Genomic DNA, 21,474 nt, shown 5'->3' with positions numbered 1-21,474 from the left:
AACTGAATAATTATTTCATTGAAGAACGAGTAATGAAATGTACACATAGAATATTTAATTTGGTTCTTTTCTAAAGAATGGTAGTAATGTACAACGACTGCCAGAAATTTGTTGGTAAATTGTAGTTCCTCCGATGTTCAAAATTTTCTGATCAGCACCGAGAAATATTAAATGGAATAAAATATTTAAAAAATTACCATACCTCCCTGTTATACCGTTGACACGTTGTATTTTTTATTTTCACTGGCGGAAATGCTACAAAAGGTCGTTTTCACGTGGAACGGAAACCGCGTCATGTCACACAAACAAGAAACTGAGTGCACGCGGTTCATATGCGGTTCTCTCAATAAACGGAACCAGTGCTCGACGCTCGGTCGGCTATTCGAACAACTAATTGCTAATTCCTAATTATTCGCTAAATTGCTCACAAGTAAATTAGTAGCGTAATTAGGTCGACGTGCCGGTAATACAATAGCATCGAAACATTGATATTTGATAACGATTCATCGTCAAAAGGAACAAAGAAATTATCAAGAAAAATAACAAATTCGTCGATATTTCATTGTGATTAAATACCAATTAGGTATCTAGATAATTGTTTCCGATTAGTAGGTTATGTTAAATGTCAGGAGGTAATTTCGCGAGAAATTATTATTTAGAAATAGAAATACTCTTTGACGTCGGATATGCTAATATTAGTACATCGTCAAATAGAAATTAGCAATCTGAAAATCATAAGTTTCTTAATGTTCGCTTTAACAAATGTGGATTAAAATATACTTCTACGACAATGTATTCTACAATAACTACCCACGCTGAAATATTTAACGAGTGAAAAACGCTTTTGCGTTGAAGCTGCGGGATGAAAAATATATAGGATACCCTATTTAATATCACTATCCTTTGTTTTGGTCCCTAAAATGAAGATACCGAACTAAAGAGAACTCTATTAACACACTTTCAGCGAACTGTCCGTCCAATTATTTTTATTTCCTTGCTTTTTCGTGTTTCCACAACGTCCGGATCTCGATCTCTTTTACTACCCTCAAGGAAGGTTTTATGAGCTATTACGTTTTTACGTTGCTTACGTTTTTTATGTTATGCTTTCACGAAAAAAGCCACAACATCGAATTTATCCTTGTACTGGTACCGAATGACGGAACAAAATAAAACACTGTTTATGTTACACCTGGGAGAAAAAGTACACGAAAATCTGCTTCGAATTATACAGTGTATTTACGAAATTAAAGTCGCGTAAACTACCGATAGTTTCGCATGCACGCTCGATACAACCAATTAAACGCTTTCATGAATCGTAGCAAACAGAGAACGAGCATCCCGCCTCGTAACCTAAAGAATATTAAATCCTCCCTTAAAGGTGGTGGGCTGGTGGTGGGATGACGTTAACGTCGCCGTAATCCTACGATAACGTTGGTTAAATTATATTCCATAAATAGAAAATCGATGTTCGCACGGTTGCAATCCGGCTCGAAATAAAGACCATGAACAGAGGGTGAGAGTTTGATTCGGAACGGCTATTGCCGAGGGGTTGGTCAGGTAAAGGAGTCATGAACCGGCAGAGGGGCGAGGGGTGTGTGTGAAAATGGCCGTCGTATACTGGCACAAATTTAGTAGACGCTGGAAATCGGTATTGCAGCTACAACCATACCACGTGGAATCCAGAAGCCTCTGGAAAATCCTGCATCGCCCTTTGTTTTCCTCCGCGTTCACACCCCCTGTTGAGATACGTTTAATCCTTCGAAGAAATAACATCCGTCCAGCTATTCGTTATTTGGTTGCTTGACTGATGTGCGATGTATGGAAATTTTGTTTGACGCTGGTAATTGTTCCGGGATAGGGAGTTTGATAAACGTTGAACGAAAATTGATAAAATTGGAATTTTGATATTACAGGGAATGGAATGTGGTACATATTGAAAAGGAGATTGTTTCTTTAATTCATTAGCCATTTTATTTTAGTTTGGCAATTGCTTCGAGGAGAATAAGATTAATGAATATCGAATTTTCAGATTCAAATTTAAGAAATTGAAATTTAAAGCGTAAGTTTTACGTGCGGTGATTAGATGTTGGAAAAGGATATCGATTCTTTAATTTGTTAATAGACTAAATATTAGATAAGTAGACTCAGATATTTATACATTTATAAGAAATTTAAAAGTACAAAAGTATACAGAATGCGCATAATATGCAAAAATACGTAAAATAATCCAAAGTAAAACATATATTATGTATAATAGCTATTTAATTAAAATTAATTAAAGACGAAGCAAATCTCCAACGAGGATACGTTCGTAAATTATGAACGTATGAATTTGAATAAACATTCGTTATCTGTTTAACGTTATCTGTTGTATTTTTCTTGATTAATATCATCGTAAGAATCGGATGAAAAATTGAAATAACCCAAGAAAGAGTCTCGGAACTCATAAGTAAGATAAGTTTATCCAGTTTTCTTATCGTACGTAGGAAAGATTTGAGCACGAACTACGTTAGTAACGAGGGAAACATCGGAAAGGTCGGATAAAATCAGCGAACATTCAGGATTTCGATCAGAATTTAAGAAGGGTGAGCTAGCACTTATATCCGTCCTTTGTCCTCTTTTCTCTTACGGTTCTACGTTTTCCCTTCTTCGTAGCTAACGAGCCACATTACGCTCTTGCTAACGCCTCTTTCTCTAGCGATCGAGATCATCCTCTTAAAACATGTCCCTTTATCCTTGTAGATGATATAGGAATAGAAAGAAATAATAGTGAATGTAAGAGACCAGAAAGATAGTTTTGGATGAATCTCAAATGACGATCAACTATTCTTAAAAAATCACAAAATAATTTTTGATGACCTCTAAGTAATCTCAAATAAATTTAAGCGTCTTTCTCTGCCCTAATTGTCAAATAACTTCTAAATGGCTTCGGTACGATCCACCCGAAGGATTTCCGTAAAAATATTTCAATAATATCTTTTCAATAAATTTCTACTTATATCGCATACTTGTAGTACACTTTAAACAACAAAAGTCTTCTAGCAAAAATTCTATAACACGTGCACCGTAAGATTACTTAAATTCAGGTTCTATAGGGGTCAAAAGTCAAGATATCGGTTTGCAAATCGATTCTGCATTGAATATTCCATTTTAATTCTACTTTCATCGAGGTTGACCTTCTCGCATAAACCAATCGTCTATCGACAGAAACGCCTATTTATGTTAATACCCCGATCACTGCACGTACACTTAATTCAGTTCGTGTTTTTAAATATTCACAGCATCCATCGGCCCTGGGTGCTCTTTAAAATGAAACTAATTCGGGTAACTTTTAAAAGAGCACACGAAACACTTATACCAATTGAAATGTTCGAGCTCAATAGTCACGTTTCTCTTTGTCGAGTAATTTGATTTAACAATTTGTCTTTCTTCAACTTTGCTTACCACTTGGGAATCTGTATATTTAATACATTTTATATATATATATATACATTTAATTATTTAATTATATTTAATAAAATCAACAAGAATATTTTGGTCGTATAAAATACAAGATATAAAATAAAATTAAGTAAATCACGACATAGCGATCATCTACGAACCAACAATATCAGTCGATGAATAATATGTATTTCTTTCTTTGAACTGTTCACCGATATCGTTTACTTATAAATAGAAGAGAACGAAAAAAGCTGTCAAGAAACAACTGAAAATTAAATAGTGCGTCAGGGTGGTTCTATGCATACTTGAAAAGGCCAACTCAAAGAAAGCTATCTAACCACCCTCAACCTATACAAAACTTATTAAACTCCACAAATGGTACGCACCATTTTCAATCCTCCAAGGTAAAACAATTTACAGCAATGAAACAAACTCATCGGGCCCTATACCTATACTACAATATTTGCTACACCCTACAACGGGCGAAGCAATAATAATTTTCAAACCTCGAAATCTTCTATCTGTAATTTCGTGGTTCAAACTTTCGCGTACCTAACCAATGAAATCCCTAATCAATTTTCGAATCTAAAACGAAAAAGTCATAACCTGCTGGATCTTTATCCAGGAAGGAAAGAGCGGAAAAGTTGTAGAAAAAGTCTACAATAACACGATCTTAGTACTCGTATATGTATGCTATTTCCTTTAAATTGCAATCTAAAAGTTTGGAACGCCATCCAGAAGATTTATACTCTTTGTCTACACAAATATTGTACTCTATTTTAATACTGGTATCTTTTATACCAATACGAAGGGCTTACGATAAAAATAAGCCTTGTCCAAGTTTGTTTCCTTCTAGAGAAGCAGGAAAATAATCTAGCATCTTTAATTTCTGTTCAACACTCTTCAATTTTTTTTAAGAGAAAGTCGAAAATTTGGAAAGATCTGTTTTTCTTACGAATCCTTACGAAAACTTGCATAGTGTTTGAATAAAATACTTGAATAAAAAATAGAAAAAAGAAGAAAGCACGATTTTAGGGAACACGCGTCAGATAATCGAGATTTACGAGGCGCGAACCTTTGTAACAGTGGCATCGATTTTTAATTCACGAGCACGCTGAGGGAACGTAAACTTGCGGTAAGACAAACAGCCGTCGAACGGGAGAAAAAGAACGATGGCGCGAGTAGCGTGGTCGGAATCGATAGCTTACCTGTGTGTCCTCGAGATATAATTTGTAGCTCGCCTTATGGGGCGAGATACGAAACACCCGGAGCGCTTAAACGGCACAGCATGAGCCAGACACGCATGCGGACGAATAATTTATTGAAAAACGATACGCCACGCCACCTCCTGCGCTATTTTTCCTTCTTTTTCCTTATTTTTGTTTAATTTTATTAGAATTTTTAATTATACTATTTAATATTAGAAATATTGACGGTCCTCGAATTTATTCGCTTTAAAGAAGACACGGAGAATCCTCTTAGAGGGACAGTAAAGACGTTTGTATGTTTCGTTAAAGAAATTGATAAGCAGTTTTATAGACTTTTGAAGTGGGTACTACGCGTTGATAAAAATTTATCTCTCGCTAGATATGTATGAAAAAGAAGGAGAATAAAGTTATTGCGCACCCTAGCACGTTGAATTTCGAAACTCTGATCGACCACCTTTCCAGAACATGTTATACATACGAAGTGAACCTTAATCACGTGTCTCGTACCTACAATAGAATATATAATATCGTAGGAAAAGAAGGTTCAAGTAACATTCATGTCAAACTTATACCGTCGCGTAACAATCTTTGTGTGTGTGTGTGTGTGTCGTGGTGCGTCGCCAAACTTTTCAGCGTTCCTTAAGGTTTAAACAAAATTTATAAGACCTTTGTCTCTTATTCTTTCCCTTCCTTCCTCTTATTTTTATTTGTTTTTTCTATTCGCTTCTAATCTTTTCATCCCTCCCGTCCTTATCTTCCTCCCAAGAGGAACTCCCCTCTTAGCTTTCCCCCGTCCCATTTTCCTTTTTTCCCGCCCCGTTCTTCGTTATTTTGCTTCCTTGCTACTCTGCTTTCTTCCCTTTACCCATTTTGTTATCCCAGTTTCTTCCCTTCCTTCATTTGCTGTTTTACTACCCTTTCTCCCTCTTTTTATATTCTACCTCCTTTCCTTCCTCCCCTTTCTCCTCTTCTTTCTTATCCCACTTTGCTTTCCTTTCTTTCCAATCTATGCTCTTATAACGCAACCCGTTCCACTCTGTCATTGATCGTATAATAAGGAAAAAATCGCAGATGAATATTCGCAACTATTAAGCAACTTAAAAACAATGTTTCGTGAAGATATTTCTCGTTAACATATACAATTTACTAACTGCGAACTACAACAATTTCGCCAAATGAACTTCTATCCTCCTCAGCCTGCCAACCTCTAAATCAACCTCCGCCCACAACATGCCTCAGCAACCTTGCTCAAAATATGAAAATCAACCTACCAAATCTCTATAACTAAGTATCATGGTAAAAAGAACCGAAGAAACACGAACGTGATGGAGAAGCGTCTAAATAAAACGTCTAGGAACGGTTAGCCGACGGAGAACGGCGTCAAATCGATGGAGCAGGCCGGCTATCGGCGGCGCTCTGAGAAATTTTCGGTGGAAAATCGCGCGAGCAGACACGGGAGATGCTGCGTCCGGGACTCGTACTCCGTTATCGATCTTCCAGCTATTCCCGAGGCGGGCACACAGACGATGGATGTGTCTGTGTGCCTTGGCTACGGGCGCACGCATAACCCCCGTGGAAAGTTCGCGCCTAACCTGGTCCATTGCAATTCGCGCGAGCGCGACCACGTTGCTTTCTGAATTTGGTGATGTGTATGTATAGTTGGGAGAAGAAATATGGCGAAGTCGTACATCAAGGAGTTAAGGTTTTTCGAGAAGCTAACAATATAAGAAAGAATTTAGAACGAATGAATTGGAAGATATATATTAGATATATCTTAAACTTGCTGTTATAATTTACTAACAATGTATTGTAATAGATATTAGCTTTTTCTATTAGTGTAATAAAATAATAAGCGAACGATTCAGAAGATAATTATTACTTCATCCTCGAGATTTTCTACATCTCTGCTATCAATTGGTACAACAAATATATCCTTTCTACTTTTCATAAAAGATAAGTATAGGTAACTGCACTAGGTTTAATAATTAAGATGTGAAATTCATAATATTATATGGACTGTTCGGACACATCAATCAACTGCATGAATTCAAATGTACAAAAAAATGATGATGCTACAAACGCTTTATAAAATTTGCTTATGGAAGTCATTTGTTTCTTGGGAATTGAATATTAGTCGCGTATTTACATACGGAAGTATTTGACTACGCATTTTCCTGAATCTCTCTCGAGCTATATTGTAAAAAGCTTAATATCGGATCAATTTTATGACTTCGCTATATCGATTCCAGCAGCTATACGTGAATTTGGATGTGTATACGCGGGACAGACCGTGACCGTGTGGACGTGTACACGTGGATGGGAAACACGAGGATGCGCTTATGGTGCGATGCTCGGAGTGATTTGTGTTTGGCCCGTTTGGGTGGGAATTCTCTACTGACTGGCGTGTTTGGGTTAAGGGATTAGAAGTTGGGGACGAGCACGGATGACTTAGATCTCGTTGATATTGGTTTCTTCGATGTTCCTGGCATCATTGGTGATTGGAAAGTGGATGAGGAAGGTAAATTTTCAGGGGATATATCACAGAAGGTTCACATGTGTTTTTATTGTATTAAGAAACAAGCGTAGGCTTTGATGTTGACAATAATATTGCACCAATTGAAAGCAGGAAAATCGAGGGGGAAGTTAAATTTAGGAACCGTGTAGGATTATGAGGGGAGTGAACCTGCTTTTTATTGAAAAATATATGACGATATCGAGTCTAAAAATTGTAACCTTCCTCAACGTTGTAATGTGCGTTCCTAAGCATTTCAGAATTTTTAAATATTTATTTTACGAAACTAATGAAAATTCTTACCAATATTTATGTAATATCACATAACTGAAAGAAGGATAAACTACAGTGAAATATCGTTCAGATTTTTAGCTGTTTGAAATAGTTGTTGGTCCGATTCGAAGAATTTGTTAAGTTCTTACGTTCGATCTTGTTAATTGAATTCTTTTACTTTTCCCGACTTTTTGTGTCATGAATTTTATATTAATTATGCAGTATGAATTATATTTATAAATACCTAGCGATAAAATTAATATTAACTTTATTGAAATAAAAACACGATCATACATATATACTTATTTATTTCTATTACGCCATTTTAACCATGACATACCCAATCCTTTTATATTACCCAAAATAATTTAATTTTTTCTTTATTTGGAATCTAAATTAACTATATCGAACAAATTCCTGGATCACTATTAACTAATTGTCAAAAGACAGGTTGACTACGATTATCCATACATAGTATAGTCATCCTAACATATTCCAGACCAATGTTTCTACTCTTAAATACAATATCAAGTAACCAAGCTCTCGCCCCACGTCTGACCCAAGCCTGGTACATTCTACTTAGCCGGGCAGACCCAATGATGTAATTCTCTTCGATACGTGGCTCCACGCAAAGACAACCAAAACTATACGTAGATTTCCAACTATCACCTCTCACACACGATATATCCTACCTCGTGCATACTCATTCCCATTCCTTTCCTCAGAATCAAGCAAAAGACGTCACTGTATCATCCCCATACAAACACACGCAAACACAATAATTCCTACTCTATCCATACACGCATCATCGCAAACAAACTCGTACACATAACGCTCCTACAAAAAGAAAATACACAACTATAGAAGTAATATCCATGACACGAAACCTACATACTCTCACACAAAGACACGAGCTAACGTTTCCCAGCTTGATACACGATTACACTCGGAAGCCAGTGAAAAGGCGATCACCGACGAATCTATACGCACGTACACACTCAACAACGTACATACTCACTGACACATCGCTAATACAGAAACAACAATCGATGTGTGAGTTATTCAAACACAAAGGCGGAGAGAAACGCGACTCATCATGGACAGAGACTACCACGATGGAAGATCGGAGCTGGCGCACCAGTTTCCGCGTTCCAGCGGCGCACAAGCGCACATACGAGCACACAGACACAGCAGAAGATACACGCCCACACGTACATCCACTACGAACACAAAGAAAGGCTCGTGTTTCACCAACACCTCGTCGGCTAGCCTGGCTTCAGTAAGCTCGGAGCTTTCGACCGGTCCAGTCGCCTTTCCCTTCGATATTCACGGTTGTCTCCTGCGTTATCTAGTCGATCGTACATACTATCGACGACATGTGCGTGACCAGCCCATGATTCACCGTATATCGTACGATTATCGTCGATAAGAGTGGAAAAATACGGGGCTATTTTCTACCGAGATTCTTCGCCATGTAAAAAGTCACCGATAACAGACGATTATAGAGAATTCTAGGGATGGACTAGCCTGACACCTTCTTTAAAAGCCACGTATCTCTCCTCACCTTTGTTATATCCGTATTTGGAATGCTTCCTTCGTGAGACATTAACGAGAAACGACTAATTTTATTGTCCAGTCTGTTTTAACTCTTAGATGTATTTATAGATGACACAGTGTGTGCTTTCGATTAAGAAGCTGCATTGAAAAATTGGGTGAATAAATATATTATCGATCGATGAGAGTAAATGATTGGTTTAGAACATCAGCGATCTCGATTTGACTAACGTGAAAATGTATAAATTGATCGCTAGTGAAACGGAGATTGAATGAAAATTATAGATTATTAAGAAGATTATTCGAAGGAAATTGTTTTGAAAGGATTACATCGAAAGGTGGATCGAGCGTCGGTTACATGAGGTTAGATAAGTTTAGGTGAAGGATTGGTTGACGCAGTGCACGAACGTAGTCGAGGCTGGTGACACTGTTCCGGGAGCACCGGCAGCGGGATCATGACGAGCAGGACGGACAGCATGCACGATGCAACGAGGACCGCCTCGAGATCGATTCGAAGACCGTGGGATCAGCTTGATTACTATAACGGAAAGCGGATAGTGACGTGGATGCCTGTCGCGCGATTTGCTCGGGCTTGATTTCTATCTCGCTTTAGTTTAAATCGGAAAACAATTGTTTATCGAAGTTGATTATCGTTCAATTAGAAACACTACTATTTAGAAGCTTGGAAACGAAGGTTCGAAGATTTGAGAATGAGATTGGGATTGGGATTGAGTTTAAGAACGTATTAATAATTAGGAAATTAAAAAAGGAAAATAAGTCCGATTTATATTAAATTAAACGAGAGGAAAATGAACGTAGAATATAAGCTAAGGGTTTGGAATTAAGATTAGTCGACGATTGACTATAAACGACACTCTTTACTGGAGGTTCTTGTAAGTTTAGAGCGAAGATTTTGAGAGGTGTACATGAAGTACTCTGGCAGTGCATTACGAAATCAAGAGCGAAAGAAACGAGTTGTGATTTGAAAACGGTCATCGATGTCTGACTAAAAACGATCCTCCCTACTGAGAGATTTTTTCAAGATTATAATATAATAATTATTAACATTATTAACATAAACATTAGAAAGTTTGAACAGCCACAAGGTAGTTTCATAATTGTGTGTTACGAAACCAAAAATGGAGGAGAGTAAACTTGATCTCTGATTTACTTCAACCAGAATTCGAAAACGGGTGTCGATAGATGCCTATTTTAAAACGATATTTCTTACGAATTTGAAACGAAGCTCGAAAGGTTTGAGATAGTTGGGAAATATATAAGGAAGACAAGAAATAAGCATCTTTATCTCTGATAGACTTACCCCAGCTAGAATTCAAAAATGATTATCTATTGACGTTTAATTTAAAAACCATACTTTTTACAAGTTTGAAACAAAGTTTGGAAGATTTGAGGTAGTTTGAAAGCATATTTACTATTACTACTAAAGAGAGGAATAAACAAGTTTAATTTCCAATTTAACTTAACAAGCCTCCATCGACGTCTAACTAGAAAAGATACAATCTACTAAGTGTTTGTATAAGTTTGAAGTGAAGATCTAAAGATTTGGGCAGCCACAAGACGTCTGAGAACGAAGTAAGTTCCATTTCCAACTTGCCTAAACTACGATTCCAAAACGAGCATTGATCAATGTCTGACTAAAAAGGACCCCTCCACTAACGAACCTTAGAAGGTTTGAGCCGTCCACAACAAAATCTGTTACGAAACCAAGATATAAAAGAAGTAAGTTTCCACAGAAAAATTGTGATCTAAGAACGCTGAATTGAAAATTCAAGGATAAAAGCCTCAAAAAACGTACTACTTGTAACTGGAGACAGTTGTCCAACTAGGAATGGTACTTCATAGTATCCAAATATTTTGAATATTCGGGAGAAAGGTTAAATTCCCATTGGAAAATAAAGATTATTCGTGATCTAATCAAAAACACTACTTTACATTAAAATTTTTCATACAGAATAAAAAGTTTCATTCTACAATAACTTTTAAAATATCAAAAAGAAAGAAACGTACTTTTTAGAAGAAAGAAGCTAAAAATAATGAAATCAAATTAAGGATCACATTTTCCGCTAAATTTTCTGAAAAATGGATCTTAAATTTTCTATATGTTATCATGAATTTGTCACAAAACTAAAAATTCCGGAACAGAATTCCGGAAAAGATCGGGATCCTAAATATTAATATAAAAGTAACAATAAAAATTGGAAATCAAGCAATGTCCGATTAAAAGGAATCTTTTCTACTGAATCCTCGTTAATTCTCATATTCTGAATATCAACAAAACTAAAGAAGAGGGAAGACATCGACTCGAAGTTAACTTTGGAAGATCGTTACGTCGATTCTTCGTTAAGTTATTATTAAGGATCGAAGAAAACGGCCGGATGCACAAACGATTAATTCTCGGCCCAGTGAAGATCCAGGGATGCAGCAAAAACCAACGGTGCATACTTAAAGGACGCCGTTGAAGAGGACGAACTGTTAAAGAGACGTTGGCGTAGCCTTGTCGATCTCTTTCACAGTATAATAATAATATCAATGTACTTCAATTAAACACGACAAAAAATTAGCAATTCGACTATCTACAATAATTTTATCGAGACTCCACGTTGATCAAACAAAAGCGCTCTTCGATAAAACCCTACCTTTAAATGTTACATAAGGAAGATATTGTATCGGAGATAGAATTTTTTTTAAACTTTCGTCGAAGGAGGATGCAAGGATTTGAGAAGAAAATTGTTGATTAGGCACCGGTGAGTTTTGGAATTTTTTAAAAATTCTTTCAAGCTTCTTTTACACAAAGAAAAAGTTAAGAATCAAATTAAAAATTGTGAATATAGGAGTAAATTTTAGAGAATTGTGTAGAAGTTCTTTCAAAAGTTGTTTAAAATTCTTTCCTCTTTTTAAAAAATGGGGAGAATTAAGAAAACGTGTAAATGAAAGAAATGTTGAGTTTCGTCGTCTCTCACACGATTGTGGGAGGAGGGAGTTAGGAAAGGGTAGTGTCGTGGACGAAAGTAGACGTCGATGTAACGGATGGTCGCGTCGTTCTTCGCTGCAAACGGTTATTTTCGGAAAGACGTAGCATGGGGACGACGAACGGCCCGTTGAATATCAAATCGCGCAATTTCATAATTCTGCGATTAGACGTGAATTTCCCGTGAGAGTCGTTCCGTTCGATCCTTGGGGAATGAAACGGGATAGGACGAGTCTCCTAGTTACACAAGACACGTTCGCGATGAAAGATTGCACGATCCTTTTTCATAACGCGTTTCTACGTAGGAAAGGAGATTCAGAAGATCGTTAAAAAAATTCGTGAAAATTATTAAAATGTAACAAAATTAAATTATGAAGTATGAATCGTAAAAATGATTGTACGCTGTAAATATTCTATACATAATTCTATATATCTAAACAACTGTAAAAAGGATTCTACGTATAAAATCATATATAGTATATATATTAATATGTATGCATTGGTATTTTATTTCTAAATTATATCGTTAAAAATCATTAAAAAAATACAACAAAAGTATTCTCATCGAAATATTATTTTCTATAATTCTTTATACTACTCTTATTGCGAGGGAACTTATAAAAATAATTCCGCAAATATACCTCCCAAAATCTCGTACCATTTTCCATGTCAAAAAAAGCTCACTAATTAAAATTCATACTAATAACGCATCAAAAAATAAGAACATAATTTTTCGAAAAATCTATTATTTTTTTCAAAAGTTGCCTTGTGCAAATAATAAAAAACTGTTTAAAAATACCTCATCACGTGCAAAGGGTTAATCACGATTATTTACAACTTTACTTTTAATCGTCTGTCTCCCGCGAATTTCATAAGTTTCATGAATACAGAAACGGGGTGAGCAAAGCACAATGGTGAACTCTGTTATTAAGAATGGAGAGGGGGCGGGGAGATGGGGGTAGCGACATTCTGAGCGAAAGGAATAACTAACTGGTTTCAGGCTTGGTGTCTCTGGGACTCGCAGCACGGTCCGAAGAGCCCGTAAAGTTTAACAAAGCGAGGGGGTTACAATGCGAAGTGTCCTCTCACCTCGTTCTCCCGAGGACTCCGCACGTTAAAGCCTTGCAGCGCAGCTATACCATCGTGCTCAATGCTAATTAATTCAGACGTAAGATGATATGGAGTCTGAAGACGAGGTGGACGAAGAGCTGCCGGAGGTGAAACACACAGAGGTACGATAATCCCACTAAAAAAGATGCAAGAAAAAGAGAAATGAAGGAAAATGAAGAAACAAAGGATGACAAAAGTTAAATTATTTAATAATTACTATTAAGTAATTATTATGTTTATTAACTTATCAAGGACCAAGCAGAGAAATAACGAGTGAAAATGAAGAAAATATTATTGAAAGACATAAATACTTGAATGGTAAAAAATTTTAAATGCAGATAATTAGTGAATAAACAATAGTAATCATCAATGAACAAGTTTAAAGTGTAATGACATGGTTAATAAATTACATGTTGAAAACTAAAAAGTAACTACGTACTAGGGATTCTCATAAACGATTATTGTAAATAACTAGAAGAAGTTATAAAAATGATACTATAAAGATTGTAATATGATATTTGAAAAATCACATAGGTGGACCGGAATGATAACTTAAAGAAGTTCGAGACAATGAAAATTTCAACGAAACCAATGTCCTCGAAGACGGGAGAGCGAAGCAAGTGTCACCTGGTGTGCTCGCTGAATCCCGAGCAACTGGAACCACCCGTTGTCCCCTGCAATGATCCTGATAAGACGAAGACGCAGGAAGAATCAAAATTACCTTTAAGCACCAGCATCAAGACTGATACGAAGGACAGCGAAATTGTCCTGAAGGACAGGATATGCAGGAGCAAAAGGATCACCTGCCAAGATACGATACACGAGTACGACGAGGACGATAGTCTCACTATGGAAAAAGTTGGCAGGTAAGTAAATATTTTGTTCTTATACTTGAATATTGCTCGTTATCGCTGATCCATACATTTATTTTATAAACTTTCATGTTGCTTCTGAATATTTTGTTTCTTAACGTGGATCGGCATATTAATAAATATCATAGGCAGAAAGCTAAAAAAAGTACATTTTTGTTACGATATTTTTCCAAAAAGATACCTCGAGGCGCATCCGGACGCGGCGGAGGCCTGGTTTCGCGAGAACGCGAGCCTCGAGCTTCGTCAACGACTTCAGGGTATAACTGTGGTTCAAACCAAATCACCACTGAAGAACGTACACCAACAGGAGAATCTTCTGAGTCGAAGCAAACGGAACAGTGTCACCTCTGACCTGTTCCAGAGTTGGCTGGCCTCCAGTTCACCGGCGAAACGCAGTAGGAGTCCCAGCAGGTGACTTAACATCTTTTTAATCTTTTCTATTTTAAAAACTTTTTAGTCTTTTCAACGTTATACGTAAATATTCAAAGAAACTTGTGCCTGAGGACTATGAATATTTTTCAAATAAACAAATACGTTCTACCTCGTTTAGGTATCTATTGTACTTAGATTATAGTTACTTATTCCCTATAATTGCGTTTATAAAAATATTGCGATTTACATAAATATCTTTAATCTACTAAGAATGAAAATTTATAAAAAAATGAATTTTTACTTTAATTCACCCTTATCATCAACGGTTTGCTAAAGAGTGAAAATCTTCATTCGTAGAACGAAGAAAAAATCAGAATACCTATAAGATATGATCGTGTATGTTAAATCCAGGACTTACACCTCGTTGGTAGGACGAAGAGAAGAGCTCAACAGGTTGGATGAGAGCGATTTGTTCATGGAGTTGATCAGGGATGTGGCGAATGAGTTGGATATCAACGTTCTTTGTCATAAGATCCTTGTGAACGTCGGCCTGCTCACGCATGCTGATCGTGGAAGCCTTTTTCTGGCTAAAGGACCTCTGGAGGATAGATATTTAGTTGCAAAATTGTTCGATGTGACGCAAGACACTGAATTAGAGGAAGCCATTCAAAGGGCGAAGAACGAAGAGATTAAGATTCCTTTTGGAGTTGGAATTGCTGGCTATGTAGCTCAAACTAAGGAAATCATCAACATCAAGGATGCTTACAAGGTACGCATAAAAAAGAGATTCGATGTTATGAATTAATTAATTAATAAGTAAGATGTTAAGGATAAGAATGGTTGACAATTTTAAAAAATAAAGGAAAAAATTCTGAATAAAAACATTTCTAGGACAAAAATAAATAGTTGATAAATGTTCCTTTCTAGGATCCAAGGTTCAATAGTTCCATCGACATGAGAACAGGTTACAAGACAACATTGATTTTATCTATGCCTATCTGCAATTACGAGGGAGACGTGATTGGTGTTGCACAGATTATAAATAAGACTAATGGTAGTAACGAATTTACCGATAGAGACGTGGAGGTGTTCCAAAGGTTAGCGAATGTTACCACTAGTTAAAAGTAAAAAGCAACGTTACGGACTCTACAATACGCTAAACATTTTCTATCGTGGACACAGATTATAGACTACCAGACGATGATCTAATGGCAAATGAAACAAATAAAGACGAGACAGATAAGACAAGATGGAAAAAATTGGAAAAATACAAAATACTTATCGTTGAATATTATAGCACCTATCTTTGAAATAAATTAAAAACATCGCGACATACATATTCTATGTCTGTATGAAAAAACTAATTACAGGTACCTAACATTTTGCGGAATCGGAATACAAAACGCACAGCTTTTCGAGTTATCGGTGCAAGAGTATCGAAGAAATCAGATTCTGCTGAATCTTGCTAGAAACATATTCGAAGAACAGAACAATCTGGAATGTTTGGTCACGAAAATAATAACCGAAGCGAAGGAACTTCTAAAATGCGAAAGATGTGCCGTGTACCTTCTAGATCTTGACTGCGGCGAGGCAGTAAGTTCATTCGAATAATCAAGTTCAACGTGTGACTAAAGTAATTAAAGTACGAAACAGATTTTTAACGAATTTCTAATTTCTCTACTCGGTTGTTAAATAGCATAGAATAAGTGAAGCTGTGAGAAAAGCGAGGATTTCTCGAGCCCTTTGAAAAGGTCGGCGAGGAGCGTAATAAGAGATACTAAGTTTCGTTTCAGGGACACCTCGAAAAGATCGTCGAACGACCGGGAAAGTCGACGCAAGAGTGCCGGAAACCGCTGTCGAGGAGAGAGGTGAGTGACACCGGCAACGTGTTGCTCGAGTTCGTAAGTCTGATCATCTTTTTCTTCTTTCCTGGCGGCTCAGAGTAACAACATCGAGATGGAGGATATTTTCCAACAACACGTGAGTAAATCTCTTGGTCTTTGACCTATCAATAGCGTTTAATATTCTTAATTTTTCATTTTCCTTTCGCGTCGAAATTTCTCTTTTTACGCCTAGGCATTGAACGATGCAAATAAATTTACTACAATCTTCGAGATGGACAACGAGACTCAGGAAGCTAAAGTCTACAGACCTAGCGGAAGCGATCTATCGAATCCTCTGGGTCAGATCGCAAGATACGTCGCTGCTACTGGTCAGATCTTGAATATTGGAGACGTGACCACGTGGCTGAAGAAGGACGTTGTTCAAGCTGGTAGTGGACCCATCAAGAGTATTCTTTGTATGCCAATAGTTAATGGGCAGAGAACTGTGATTGGCGTTGCTCAATTAATCAACAAGGTTGTTCATTTCTTTTATATCAAATACTTTTATATTTTTTAATTTTCGGGAGTGAGAATCTTCGATAATTAGAGTGATTATCTTCTATTTTTTTTATTAGAAAAATTAATAGTTTTTTTAATTAAAATTAAATGGTTTGCAATTGAAAAATCCAATATTTATGAAGCTCGCTATCGATCTACGAAATCTAAAGTAAGTTTAATTATCGATAAACTATTCTACAGGACAACGGAACATCCTTCACGGACTCGGACGTATCGATCTTCGAGGCATTCGCCATTTTCTGCGGCCTCGGAATCCACAATACCCAAATGTACGAATCAGCTTGTAAGCTGATGGCCAAGCAGAAAGTAGCTCTTGAATGTCTGAGCTACCATGCGACAGCCAGCAATGACGACACATTGAAATTAACTTCTGAACCGATACCGTCCGCGGAATGCTATAATTTGTACAGTTTCACTTTCATTGACTTCGATTTGACCGACGAAGATACCTGTAGAGCTACAATTAGAATGTTCAAACAATGCGACCTCATCCAAAAATTTCATATCCCCTACGAGGTTCTCTGCAGATGGGTTCTCAGTGTCAAGAAAAATTATAGGTAAGAAAATTGTTAAATTAATTAAAGTATGTTACATGATACTCCAAAAGTTGGAGGGTTTTGGAAATTTTGTCAGCAGAGTCTCCCCTAATTAACTAGTGAAATTATTATAAAAATTGCATTACAACTTATGAAATGCCGTAACAAGATTACAAACAATTGGATTGCGGATGTTTATGTATTTATAAAATATTTAAATATATGTATAAAAATGTACATAATGCACACAACATGCGAAATATTCAAGATGAAGTACTCGTTATAATGTTTATACAGCGAATCAAATCTCTGTCTAAATTACATTTCCTTTTATTTTATAATTTGCACAACATCCACAGTCTAATGGTAATGCCGAGACAAAAATGAATGAAAATGTATATTAAAGTAACTTGTGGAACCTGCTGTAGCATGGAAATTTCTTGACTATTTTTAGACCAGTCAAGTACCATAATTGGAGGCATGCACTAAACGTCGCCCAGACTATGTTCGCCATGCTGAAAACCGGCAAGATGGAGCAGTTCATGACAGACCTTGAAATTCTTGGACTCCTAGTCGCTTGTTTGTGTCACGACTTAGACCATCGAGGAACCAATAACGCGTTTCAAATGAAGACAGAATCGCCATTGGCTATTCTCTATTCAACAAGTACTATGGAACATCATCATTTCGATCAATGTGTCATGATCCTGAATTCGGACAGCAATAACATCTTTCAGAGCCTGTCTATGGAAGATTATAGGAAGGTGATGAAGGTGGTTGAAAGTGCGATACTTTCTACTGATTTGGCTGTTTATTTTAAGAAGAAAAATAGATTCATGGAGCTGATCGATGAGGGAGAATTCGATTGGCAGAGTGAGGAGAAGAAAGAACGTAAGATTAATTTATCAATGATTACCGTAAAAGCTAGTAATTCACCTATATATCATTTACGTATATCCTCTGTTTCCTCTACCGTATATCCTATAATATGACGAAAGATATTTGTAATTGAAAATTTAATAACTGGTGTTCTGTACCGACAGGGTGACATCAAATTTAATATTTTATTATTTCTTTATAATAGAGAGAAATCTAACAAGTAAATATTGCTCTATTCCCATAATGTCTTCAAATTTGACGTCTAATTATATATGATTTTCTATACTCGTGGAAAAACTAAATCTAGAAGATACCTATTCCCCTATATCCAGTATACCCAAAGGTGATATCCAGTAAAATAAATTCTAGGAGCCTTAAATCCATAGTGCGCTAAATTCAATGGACAGCAGTTTTCCTATATCTATAGTAAAATCAAATCTCAAAGTCATATGTATATGTACTTGGGTATATAGTACTTCAGATTCGACATGTCACTATATTTATAATAAAATCTATCCCACCTAGCAGCTAACAGTCAACCTAACTCTACATTTCTAACATTGCCTAACCTAAATTCTGTTGTAATTACTAAGCACTGACAGCACTATATCAAATACCAAATTCTCATCTTTCGATTTCCACTTTCTATTTCCAGTGCTATGTGGAATGATGATGACGGCGTGTGACGTGAGCGCCATAGCAAAGCCTTGGGAAGTACAACACCGCGTAGCCAAGCTTGTCGCCGATGAATTCTTTGACCAGGGTGATCTAGAACGTCTTCAGTTAAATCAACAACCAGTGGCCATGATGGATCGTGAAAGAAAGGACGAACTTCCCCAAATGCAAGTTGGTTTCATCGACGTGATATGTCTGCCTTTATACAAGGTCCTCTCAGACACTTTTCCATGGATTATGCCTCTCTATGAAGGCACCATGGAAAATAGGCAACATTGGCAAGACCTGGCTGAAAAAGTCGAGATGGGTTTGACCTGGATTGATCGTGACACCATTGACGAACCTGTAGAAGAATTCATTTCTTATGAACCCAAGGACATCGAGTTTACTGTCACGACCTTGAACTGTGCTCACGTAGACAGAAAAGAAGTTGCAGAAAAATCCACGTTAGGAAGATTCGCTTCTTTAAGAAAAGGAGGTCGAACATTAACCAAAGGTGTCAGACATCGAATCAGTAGGTCACTTTATGCTAGAAGCACTCCTGAGGATGCTGCAAGATCGAAAGCTTTGATACCTGACAGAAAGAGTCGGAACAAATTATGTTTGCTTATTTGACGGCTTACGTCCACCACTCTTGAGAGCATACCGGAATGATGAAAGAAGATTTTATATAAGATTTTATGAAAAATTTAAAATTTTAGCTCCGGTGGACCTTGATAGTGTCTACTGGCTAATTTATACTAGCTTGCAACTAGTTATTTACGAAGAAATAAAGATTACCTTGAGCTCTTAATGTTCATAGAAGATTTTGAAGAATCATGGTAATCAAGATTGTTAATAGAATTATGGAGATAACTGAAGACTAATGGAGAGTAATTCATTGAGAATGAAGAACTAAATTCTAGAGAATATAATGACTGTATAGTGGAACAAGAAAGAAAACAAGAAAGGAATTGTTAACAGAATGACGAAATCATTTGTTAAATAATGGACGACTGTAAAAATGAAACTTCTAAATGATTGTATAGCGAAGAAACGAAGCAATGAATGCGTTGAAAAATCAAAAACTATCAAAGTAATATGGAACTGAGATTTCCTTGAACGAAGAAAATATTTAAGATCACAGAGTCAAAGCTGAAAATGGGAGCTTGCAGATTTCATTCCAAGACTGTTGAGTCTTTAGGTGGGGAGTTAGACGAATAGTCGATGGCTAGGTAGTTAGACTGGTGATGAGTTAGGCAACCTTCATCGACTTTTACCATTCAGAAAAAGAAACGTGATGTAGTCGACGATGGTACGAATTCAATTTTGACAATCTTTTTTGTATTACATCTCGATACCTTATTAGGATAATTTCAGAGATATAGAATCGGTGAAAAATGGAAGAATGGATCTCGCGATTTATAAAATAGAAAAGAAAAGAATAGTTGGAAGATGGGCATTTTTATATATCAATGGAAAGGAGACGAAAAATACAGAAAAAATAATGAGAAATATGTACCCAAATGATAGGCATTTTTATATTCCAAAGAAAAAGGTGAAAAATAGAGAAAATTGTAAAAGGAAAAAATGAAAGCAACAGAAAATGTTGGAGTCTCGATGCATTCTCGACACATTGCATTTCGATTCCACGCGTTTCTAAGATAGCGCTGAGAATCAGTCAGCGATAAAGATATGTACAAGGCAAATTGATGCTTACGAATCGAATTAACGATTCAATTACGTCATTCAGCCACACCAAAAATTGCGTCTATGACGCAGGAAATAAATACGCGATCTCGCATTCTGCAATTCAAGGATGTGACTCGCAATCTTATTTTTGTATTTTTCTCTTTTTCTTCTCCTTCTTCCTTTATACATATCTTTCCTGGTGTCAATAACTTATCATTAATCCAAGTATCTTTCCTATTTTCTGTTGTTTTAATTAATATTCAAAGGATGATAAGCCAGGAAAAAGCTCAAAAAGAATTCGATTAGTCTTTTGTTTCATTAAAATATTAAGTATTTATGATTAAATCGTATGAAATCCTTGTCACAGATGGTGTTGTGCAAAATAGATATTTTCTTGATGAAACAAAAAGACACAAGCGTGATACAAGCCTGGCCGATCCGTGCTAATAGTACATACAGGTATCAATTAATTATTCAGGATCGTTCGAGTGCGGTGTTTAAAAAAAAAATGCAAATATGTGAATACAGCGACAAGAGTGAGACTGGTTTCTAGTCTTTTGATATAGCCACTGCGTACGAACATGCCTGTCAGAGACTATCGCACACAACTAAATAAAATCTGAATGTGCTCAAAGTGTCTTACACTTCTTCCACCTTTTCTCTGTCCCCTAGAAATAAATTTATTTTAAATTAAACAATTTATAGAAATTAAAAAAAATTAAGTAAAAAGTATGAAGTATGGAAAGAATATGATAGAATCTAGTATTTATATACTTGATACTAGGAAAAATACAATAGTACTGAATTTTCGACATTCAAAGGACATCTTTTTTGATGAATGAAAACTTCACAATTTTTTATTGTGAGTCATTGATTATTTATGAAATTTTCATCTTCGATAACTATTGTGGTTCATTGATAATCCACTACGAAAATTTCACACTTGATGACTATTATAGATTATCAATAACTCATGAAAA

At 36.2% G+C, this 21,474-nt stretch overlaps 1 protein-coding gene across 2 annotated transcripts; it reads left to right on the top strand.

Moving 5' to 3' along the window:
- Positions 1 to 7,766: 7,766 nt before the first annotated feature.
- Positions 7,767 to 21,128, top strand: LOC122576115 (cGMP-specific 3',5'-cyclic phosphodiesterase-like). 2 transcript variants are annotated; one of them, XM_043745995.1, is made up of 13 exons: positions 7,767 to 11,753; positions 12,978 to 13,405; positions 13,622 to 13,953; positions 14,137 to 14,370; positions 14,743 to 15,100; positions 15,259 to 15,428; positions 15,702 to 15,924; positions 16,125 to 16,199; positions 16,273 to 16,311; positions 16,408 to 16,689; positions 16,914 to 17,290; positions 17,724 to 18,160; positions 18,804 to 21,128. In XM_043745995.1, exons 2-13 carry the CDS (start codon positions 13,403 to 13,405, stop codon positions 19,436 to 19,438), a joined length of 3,165 nt encoding a protein of 1,054 aa, XP_043601930.1. In that variant the 5' UTR covers positions 7,767 to 11,753; positions 12,978 to 13,402; the 3' UTR covers positions 19,439 to 21,128. The 2 variants fall into 2 exon arrangements, with proteins under 2 accessions (XP_043601930.1, XP_043601929.1); XM_043745994.1 differs by having other exon boundaries at positions 7,768 to 11,753; positions 12,978 to 13,209.
- Positions 21,129 to 21,474: the final 346 nt, after the last annotated feature.

This window comes from Bombus pyrosoma, linkage group LG15 (assembly GCF_014825855.1).
Source record: "Bombus pyrosoma isolate SC7728 linkage group LG15, ASM1482585v1, whole genome shotgun sequence".
NCBI lineage: Eukaryota > Metazoa > Arthropoda > Insecta > Hymenoptera > Apidae > Bombus > Bombus pyrosoma.
Note: the sequence above shows the minus strand (reverse complement) of the source record. Positions and strands in the feature narration are given on the sequence as shown.